Below are 9386 nucleotides of genomic sequence, written 5' to 3'. Positions count from 1 at the left end.
CTCGTCTGAGGGCTGGGCTGTGACCTGCTTCTCGCCAGGTGGTAGGTGTGAAGGGAAGGATTCCCCCTGTAACCTTCCACTCAGAAAAGCCACTTGTTCCTCTACGATCACAGAGCATAGGTTTAAAGCTGGAAGGGAACTTAGAGGCCAACTCCTTCATTTTACAGATGAGGAAACTGAGGCACATCTGCCCAGGGCATTTGAACCCAGCTTTCCCTGACTTTGAGTTTGGTGCCCTATCCATTACTCCGTACTTCTCCACAAACCACGCTGCCTCTCTAGTTTCTTTTTAACTAGCAAGATCTTGGAGGCATCTATCTCCTTTCTTGCAAACCTTTCCAGATAAACTACCTGTTACTGTTAACCTCTTCTTAGAGTCCTACCTGTTTGTCTCTTTCCAAGGACCTTATTCTCTTCCCTTTCCTTCAATAGCCTGGAAACAATGGAACTGGATTATTTGGTTTTACTGGGCACTAATGGGGGTGGTGGCTGTGGCCTGGAGTCACTGAGGGAGAAACACAGTAGGCTAAGTGATGAGGAAAGAAATGGAAGATCTGTCCCTTGTTGCTTCCTGTCCCTTGTCCCTTTGCCCTCATTCCACAGCTTTGGTAACCTCTGGTTGTGAGCTCAGTTACACATTTTAAAAGTCTTGTTTTGTAATTAAATAATGGATCTCATTTGGGTATGAGTTTGTGGGTGTGTTTACGGGGAGGTGGAAGCGGGTGAGAATAGATTGTTGTGTTGACGTGTTAGAGTGGAAGATTTTGTGGTGGTGAAAATGTTCCAAGTGTGAGGGCAGGGGAGGAGCAAGGGGAGAAGGGGGATCTCAGTTCAATTCAACCCAAGCCAAAGCACGCCCTCCCCCTTCAGCGAACCCTGAAGGACACAGACCAGTGCTCATCTTGTATTTCAAATTCTTAATTTATTTCTGATGTCCAACTTGGATTCACAGCCAAGTCACCGAAGATGCAGAACAAGATGAGACATCTGGAGCAGGGGTAGTGATTGGGACAGGACTAAAGCCCTGCAGTGGTCCCCTGGTGTCTTCTACTCATTTAGGATGTGACTTGAAAAGTGTAAAAAACCCCACAAAAACCAAATCTGCAGAGGGATTGAGTGGAATTCCTATCCATTGCTGCAGCTCATCCCCACCTAGCCACGATGGTCCCAGCCTTTTAGCAAGCTGAGTGGAGGCAAAGGAGATATGCTCTAGGACAGTGGTGGGGAACCCGGGAAGCTTGGATTCAGTCAAAGGGCCACACTCAAGGACCTAGATGGCCACATGTGGCCTCGAGGCCACAGGTTCTCCACCCCTGCTCTAGGAGATGTGGTCAGGGCAGGAATCCCCAGAGGTGAGGGTGGGCCTGGGCATATATGTGAGATACCTAAGAACCTTCTCCATTCCTGAAACTTAGATTATGGACACCTGGGTTAAGCTGGTCAGTTAAAAGGAGGAACAAATTAGAGCTTAATGACTTATGACCAAGAGAGGATCCCAGATCCTCTCTTTTTTATTAACAAGTTTTGGAGGTGGGAAGGTGCAAGGGACAGTCCCATTGGTTTATATAGAGTCATGTTATAGGTGCATCATCTGGGAGTTTTTTCTCCCAAAGGCAAGAAGGAAATAAAGAGGAGCTCCTTGACTGGGGGTAGGAGGGCAGAACTACAGAATAAGCCAGGCCCTGGTACCAGTTGGTCAGAGGCTGTTGCCCAGTGGCTGGTGTCAAGGAGCCCTGAAGGGCAGTGCTGGGCTTCACCCTAAAGCCATCTACCTTGACTGGTTCATACCAGGGACACACTAAAAGTGGAGACATCCCGAGGCGGATGTTTCAGAGTTAAGGGGAAGAACACTATTCTCCATAATTAGCAGGAAAGTCAGGCCATTTCTGTTGCACTTAGGAATTAAAGGTCTTGTTGGATTTATCTTCTTGTCCTCTGCCCTCGAGGAACACAGGGGTCAGTTGATTGTGTCAATCAATGCAATTAACAAGAAATGTCAGTTAATCTGAAAATATCTATCAGGTGCCAAAGAAGAATTTCAGAGGTGAAAACCTTGTCCTTTTAAAATGACAAAATAAATATGCCTCCCACAGAAAGGGGATGCCCTCCTTCTGAGGCCCTCCTTTTCACTCTTTGTGTACCATGGCAGAAGGATTTCAGGTATTCTCTGCCATGTTTCTTATTACTCAATTGACAACACCCCTGGGCGCTGCCCTCCACTTCTGATAATACGTGGACTGAGTGAGGTGGGACCTACTGAATCCCACAGATATGGGGCTGGTGGCATAAAAAGTGAGCGTTCAATAAAAATGTGAAGTGAACTGAACTGAATTAAATACACAGTAGGGGCCTCAGTCATTCCTTAGTCCCCAGGCATTTACATAATTTCTCAGGGACATCTGATCCAAAAACGAGCCCAGTGACAAGCCACGAGTCAGTCGGGAGACTCAGCCTTGGGGACTCCTCAAGAGACAGCCACAAATTTTGACGTGGCAAAGAGAGGAGGATTATGACCTTTGTGTCAGGCAGGGAAATCTAATTGCTCAATGAAGCAATGTCCTTAGAGTGTTTCACAACGGGTGGTGCTGGTCTCGGGTGCCTGTCACTAGTGCCTTCTTTGGGGAAGAGCTCCATGAGTAGTGACAGCTGGTAGTATTGCAGGGCTGATGGCTTATTCCTCTGCTTGTGCTATCACAGTGGGTTGCTATGGGGATTGATCTGCCTTAATCACTCAACTCAAATGCTAACTGGAGGTTGCATGTTTAAGACTGTGAGATTATCTCTGTGCACATCATGATATCTTGAAGGAGATGTGGTAGACACCGTCTGACCTTTTGGTGACTGGTGTGCATACATGGGTCCACAGGTCTTCATCCGTTTGTGTTTATGGACAATTGAAGGAAAAGTCAGCCAAAGTTCCATTTTTTTAAACCAATTACATTCTGAACAGAACTGAATGGAAGAAAGGGAAAGAGAGATGGAGAGAGATGGAGGGGGGGGTGGTGGCTAGACACACACACACACACACACACACACACACACACATACAGAGGCAATCATACACAAAGACAGGCAGAGACCTAGACAGAGGCAGAGATAATTGAAAGAGGGAGACAGATATAGAGACATACAACAAAAAAGGCAGACAGACACACATCCTGACAGGCAGACACAGACCCAGGCTGTTGGCAGATAGGGAAACTGAGGCACAGAGATAGAAAAAGAGACACAGATAAAAACAAGGTAGGAAGGTATGTTGATTCACCAGTAAGGGTAGCAAGTCTGTAAGGCTTCTGTGTGCAGCGACCAAAAAGAAAAAAAAAATCCTGCATGTTCTAGGACATGTTTCAGCCTTTTAATAAAACCCCGCTATGCCTAAGTCTCCAAATCAAGGCAAGATTTTTTTTTTATTTTAAAAAGTGGTTTGGCATGATCCAATCCCCTCTGCAAGTCTCTCCCCCACAATGAGGTCAATGCCACCTGTTGCCCATGGAGAGGTGTAGGGGTAGTTTGTGTGTGACATCTATGTGTCTGATACAAAGGAGCTAGTCACAGGACTTCCTATTCAACTCTAAGTGCTAGAAGTACTCAGTCATTGCAACTGTTACAATACCAGGATTACAAAATGATCAAACTAGAAATGACCTTTACCTCCATTTTCCCCAGAAAGTACGCCTCCCCCTCCCCCATCCCCCTGCCAGATCCAAGGCCCCAGAATTCCTGGGCTCGCATCTTCAGAGTTTGCTCAGCACTTCTAACAAGGACTTGGTCGAGGGCTCCAGGGTTCAGCACAGCTTCCCTGGGTATGCCCTGACTCTGGATTCTGCAAAGTCTTAGTGAGACATGGGTGGAGCCATGGGTGTATTTGTTCTGCACATAGCCCTGGTGAAGAAGCCCCACTGGTTGATGCAAGTGGCATTGTAGGTAAAGTTGTAGTGAGCTGCAAACTTTTCCCATTGGGTGAAGGGGTCTCCCTTCCCCCCTCTCCCCTTCCTGCTGCAATGTACTTTCAGTAGTCAGGTGCCTGAGTGTCAATGTCACATTTGTTCTCAGCTTACCCATGAACATATCCCAGAGAACCCTATATTCTGTAGCAAGAAAACCTATGAAAACAGATCATCCATGGGGCAGGGGCTTCTCACTGCCCTGCTTTGCTCCAAAGGGGGCAGCAGGGGGTGGTGGGTAGGTAAGGTTATACTTCTGTACTAATAGCCCTTGGATTGGTAAAGGCCTCACGTCCAAGGCCTGGTCGGGTCACCGGGAAACTCTGGAGCGATGACATTTTGAGGGGTGGAGGACCCAACTCCTTGTAGCAAGTGGGAGCGTAGGTGAGCCCCTCCCCACCATTGGGGACCATGTCGGCTGTCCGTATGTAAAAGGGGGAGCTGTAAGGGGCACAACTGGGGCAGTGGCTCTGAGCACCTCGATGCTGGTCAGAGGGCTCACTGGGGAGTGGTGCCAGGTCACCTTGTCCATCCCGGACTTGGGAGTTGCAAGAATTGCAGGTGGAAAATCTTGATGGAGCCGAGAGATCGTGTCCTTCTTCCTCTTCTTCATCATCAGAGTCATCTTTCTTACAGCAGTAGTACTAACCAGGAGGGAGAAAGGAAGGTTCAGATTAGTGAGCATGAAGCAGTGCTTGCACACTCAATTCTAAGCATGCTTCCACGTGTGCGTGAGACTCACCCCAGCATATGTACATGAGCCACGTAGCCACACCCAAGCACAACATCAACTCCATATATAGGTGGAATATATATCTATATATATATGTCTATATATATCTATATCTATATCTACTTATGGAAAATAACTTGAGAGGCTCAGAAGATTGCCTAAATTCCAAAATCTCTCTCTCACTGTTATGTAAGCATAAATTCTACCACTGGTCACTCTTTTGGCTTAAAACAATAAGACTTCCACTGAAAATACAAAAATATCGTTTGGGAAAGACACCATTTCAAGCTATTATCATCATCAAAGCTTTAGCAGGCACTAGTTTTTCAGATCTAGCTAGCTAGCTGGCTTCTACCTAGTTCAGAGAAGGGTCCTGAAGAAGTAAGGGATATAGATCAGGTTAGTTTTGATTGGGAGTGGAGGCAAAAGAGGAAATCAGAAAAAATCTGGAGCCTTGGACATTGTTTGAGGAAGGTAGCCAAGGGCAGCTTGATGTCTCTGGATATTTGGTGGGGAGAGGGAAGAGGGAAAAGACACAGAGGGAGAAGGCAGACTGGAAAAGATGATTGGAAGTACCCGGACAACAAATTGTCTTTTTTGTAGTTTGGTGTTGGCCTAGCGCTGACACTCGTGCACACCCGTGGTCATTATGGTATGTGAATGCCATTATTCGAAGTGCTCAGTTGTATTCAGAAGCTCACATTCCAGAAAGACAGAGGCAACCAGTGCTGGTGTGGTTTTCAGCAAAGAAGACATCATAGAGTTGTCAGGAAGTGATAAGTGAGAAAGGATTGTCTTGGAGAATTCTTAACCACACAAAGGAAAGGATCCCTTTTTCAAGGTCATGCTTTCATCCTGGTCCCATCATGTTGTCCTTAGCCTTTCCCTGAACAGCTGCCTTTGTTCACTGATTTGGAAGACAATCCAATTGAACAAACATATTTGAGCACCTATATCACTGGAGATACTCAAATACTCAAATGGAGTAGTGAACTCATCTATTTCAATATTCCTTATGATGCCAATATTGCTTACAATGATGCCATTTGCAATCCACCCATGCCTTCCCCTTTTGTACATCTTGTCCATATGCTTCCATAAATTCAAGGGGGATCCCACCAAAGTGCTAGACGTTTTCTTCTGTTTCTCCTGATGTCATGAGGATACTGATGGAGCACATGAGCTATCCACTTGAGGAATATGGGGCATGAAAGGGACACTCAGTGTCCTCACTAGTCTCTGGCCACCTTCCTCAAGTGGACAGCTCATGTGTTCCTCTTATATCCTCACTCTCACCTTCACTATATGACTATCCCATGTTTTCTTCCTATAGTACATGTCCCTAATTCTAACTACTCTTATTCTTTGAAGTTTCTCATTGGTTATATGTTGCAGTTTGCTCACTAGCATTAGGGTATCTAAGACTTATAAAGTATACCTTGTCCTCAGAAAGCTTATGTTCTCTGAGAAAGAGAGAGAGAGAGCATATATGTGTGCCTATGTGTCATGTGTGTGAGTACATGTATGCACATGTGAATTCAATCAATTCCATCATTTGAATTCATACAGTGCCAATTGGTTGTCCAGTCCCCAAAGCAGCTGTTTGAAAATGAGAGAGAGGCAAAATGGCAGAGTAAAGACTATGATCCAGCTGAATTCTCCCATTATTCCCCTCCAAACAACTTTAAAATAATGCCTCAAATAAAATATTGGAGTGGGCAGAGCCAACAAAATGTCAGAGGGAGACATTTTTCTAGCCTCAGACAACTTAGGAGGTCTGCAGGAGAAGTCTGTAAGAGTGGAGTGGGTAAAGGCCCAAGCCTGGCAGAAGCACCAGAACTGGACCTTAGAAGCCACCAGGACAGTAGTGGCAGCAGCAGTACTAGCATCTTCAGGAGCTCTCAGCCTAGAGATGCTAAGTGAGTTGGACAGCTGGTCTGAAAGAGATTACAGGGGACCCTTTGCTGGCACTAGGTGCAGCTGGTGCTGATTGGCAATTCTCTTGTCTATAAATAGTTTTGGGTTGCAGTCCCTGGAAGGAGAGAAATGCTTGTGATTGGTCACAAGAGAGCAGGGCTCCTGGTCATAGTTCCAGAGCCAAGAAAACACTATTATTTGTGGCTGCAGGGGAGCAGAGGACCTTCCTGGGTAAAGACTAGAGTGCAGACCAGGAGAGCAGTGACTGCACCTTTCCCAGGATAACACCACCTTGAAAGAACTGAAAACTTGCAGAACTAGCTCTGAAAACAGCAGCATGAAAAAGCTTGAAGCTTGGCACAATGCCTCCCTGCCCCCTGGTGAGCAGAGCTCAACTTTAACATAAAGTTTAAGGTGAAGAAATAGTCTGGGAAAATGAGCAAACAACAACAACAAAAAAGAACTTGACCATCAAAGGTAGTATAGTGGCAGGGAAAACCAAGAAATAAACTTAGTAGAACACAATAATGTGAAAACAATTACAAGCAAAGCCTCAAAGAAAAATGTTAATTGAACTCAAGGCCAGCAAGAATTCCTGGAAGAGTTAAAGAGATAAGAATGGCAGGAGAAAAATTGGGAAAATAAAATGACAGTGATGCAAGAAATTATGAAAAGAGAATTAACAACTTGGTAAAAGAGGCACAAAAAATACTGAAAAGAATATATCACCTTAAAAAAACAGGATTAGCCTAATGGTTAAAAAAAGGCACAAAAATTTACTGAAGAAAAGAACTCCTTTAAAAGCAGAATAGATCAATTGGAAAAAGAGGGACATAAGCTCACTGAAGAAAATAATTCCTTAAAAATTAGAACTGGGCAAATGGAAGCTAATGACTCTATAAGACATCAAGAAACAATAAAACAAAGTTAAAATAATGAAAAATAGAAGAAAATGTGAAATACCTCACTGGGGAAATAACTTACCTGGAAAATAAATCAAGGAGATAAAATTTAAGAATTATTAGACTACCTAAAAGCCATGATTAAAAAAAGAGCCTAGACATCATATCTCAAGTAATTATAAAGGAAAACTGCCTTGATATCATAGATGCAGAGGGTAAAATAGAAATTGAAAGAATCCACTGATCACCTCCTAAAAGAGATCCCAAAATGAAAAGTCCCAGGAATACTGTAATCAAATTCTAGAGCTCCCAGGTCAAGGAGAAAATATTGCAAGCAGCCAGAAAGGAACAATTAAAATATTGTGGAGCCACAGTTAGGATCTCACAAAATTTAGCAGTTTCCATGTTAAATGGAGTGGAGGGCTTGGCATTTGATATTCCAGAGAGCAAAGGAGCTAGGATTATAATCAGGAATCACATCTACAGCAAAACTGAGTACAATCCTTGAGGGGGAAAATGTATATTTAATGAAATAGAGGACTTCCAAGCATTCCTGATGAAAAGACCTGCGCTGAATAGAAAATTTGACATCCAAACAGAAAACTCAAGAGAAGCATAAAATATATAAATATTATATAATGAAAGAGTAATTATAAGGGACTTAATGGAATTTAAACTGTTTACATTCCTATATGGGAAGATGATACATGTAACTCCACTTTATCACTATTAGGGGGGTTAGAAGAAGCCTTCATAGACAGAGGGCATGAGCATGAATTGAACATGTTGGCATGATCTCCCAAAAAATATAGGATTGAGAAAGAGGAATGTACTGGGAGAAGGTGGAAGGGAGAGGTAGAATAAGGCAAATTTTCTGATAGCATGTGAGGAAGAGCTTTTATCATGGAGGGGAAAATGGGGAGTGGGTGGGCAATGCTCAAACCTCACTCTCATCAGAATTAGTTCAAAGAGGGAGACTACATATATATATATATTATATATATATATATATACATACAAACACACACTCAGCTGAGTATAGAAATCTGTCTTAGTCAAGCTAGGAGGGGAAAGGGAATAAGAGATATGGGTGGGGCAATAATAAGGGGAAGGGTAGATTGGGGGAGGCAATGGTCAGAAGCAAGATAGACTTTTGAGAAGGGACAGGATAAAAGAGAAAGAGAAGGCTAAACAGAGGAAAATGGGATGGAGGGAAATGCAGTTAGTGATCATAATGTGAATGGGAATGAGATGAGCTAACCCATAGAATGGAAGCAGATAGCAGAATGGATCAGAAACCAGAATCCAACACTGCGTTGTATAGAAGAGAAAAATTTGAGACAGATAGATACATAGAGAGTTGAAATGAAGAGCTGGAGCAGAGTCTATTATGCATCAGCTGAAGTGAGGAGGGCAAGAATGGCAATCATGACCTCAGACAAAGCAAAAGCAAAAATAAACTCAATTGAAAGACATAATCAGAGAAACTGCATTTTGCTGGAAGGTACCATAGACAATGAAGTAATATAAAAAATTTTATAGCAAGTTTCTCTAATAAAGGCCTCATTTCTCAAATATATAAGGTACTAAGTCAAATTTGTAAACATAAGGAGACATTTCTCAATTGCCAAATGGTCAAAGGACATGAACAGGCAGTTTTCAGAAGAAATCAAAGCTATCTATAGTCATATGAAAAAATGCCCTAAATCACTATTGATTAGAGAAAAGTAAATTTAAACAACTCTGAAATTCCACCTCACACCTATCAGAAATGACAAATGCTGGGTGGGGGGGGGATGGTGGGAAAATAGGTACATTAATGAACTGTTGGTAGAGTATCGAACTGTTCCAACTCTTCTGGAGATCAAGCTGAAACTATGTCCAAAGGGC

General features: G+C 43.4%; 1 protein-coding gene across 1 annotated transcript in view; it reads right to left on the bottom strand.

Moving 5' to 3' along the window:
• Positions 1-3726: 3726 nt before the first annotated feature.
• The window catches only part of FAM163A (family with sequence similarity 163 member A), a 127663-nt gene continuing 122003 nt past the window's right edge, over positions 3727-9386 (bottom strand). The window contains exon 3 of the mRNA XM_027868662.1: positions 3727-4588. Within this exon, the coding sequence (XP_027724463.1) occupies positions 4193-4588 (396 nt within the window). The 3' untranslated portion in view covers positions 3727-4192. The remainder of the gene's footprint in view (positions 4589-9386) is intronic.

The sequence above is a fragment of the Vombatus ursinus genome, unplaced genomic scaffold (assembly GCF_900497805.2).
Source record: "Vombatus ursinus unplaced genomic scaffold, bare-nosed wombat genome assembly UNPS02014789.1, whole genome shotgun sequence".
Taxonomy (NCBI): domain Eukaryota; kingdom Metazoa; phylum Chordata; class Mammalia; order Diprotodontia; family Vombatidae; genus Vombatus; species Vombatus ursinus.
Note: the sequence above shows the minus strand (reverse complement) of the source record. Positions and strands in the feature narration are given on the sequence as shown.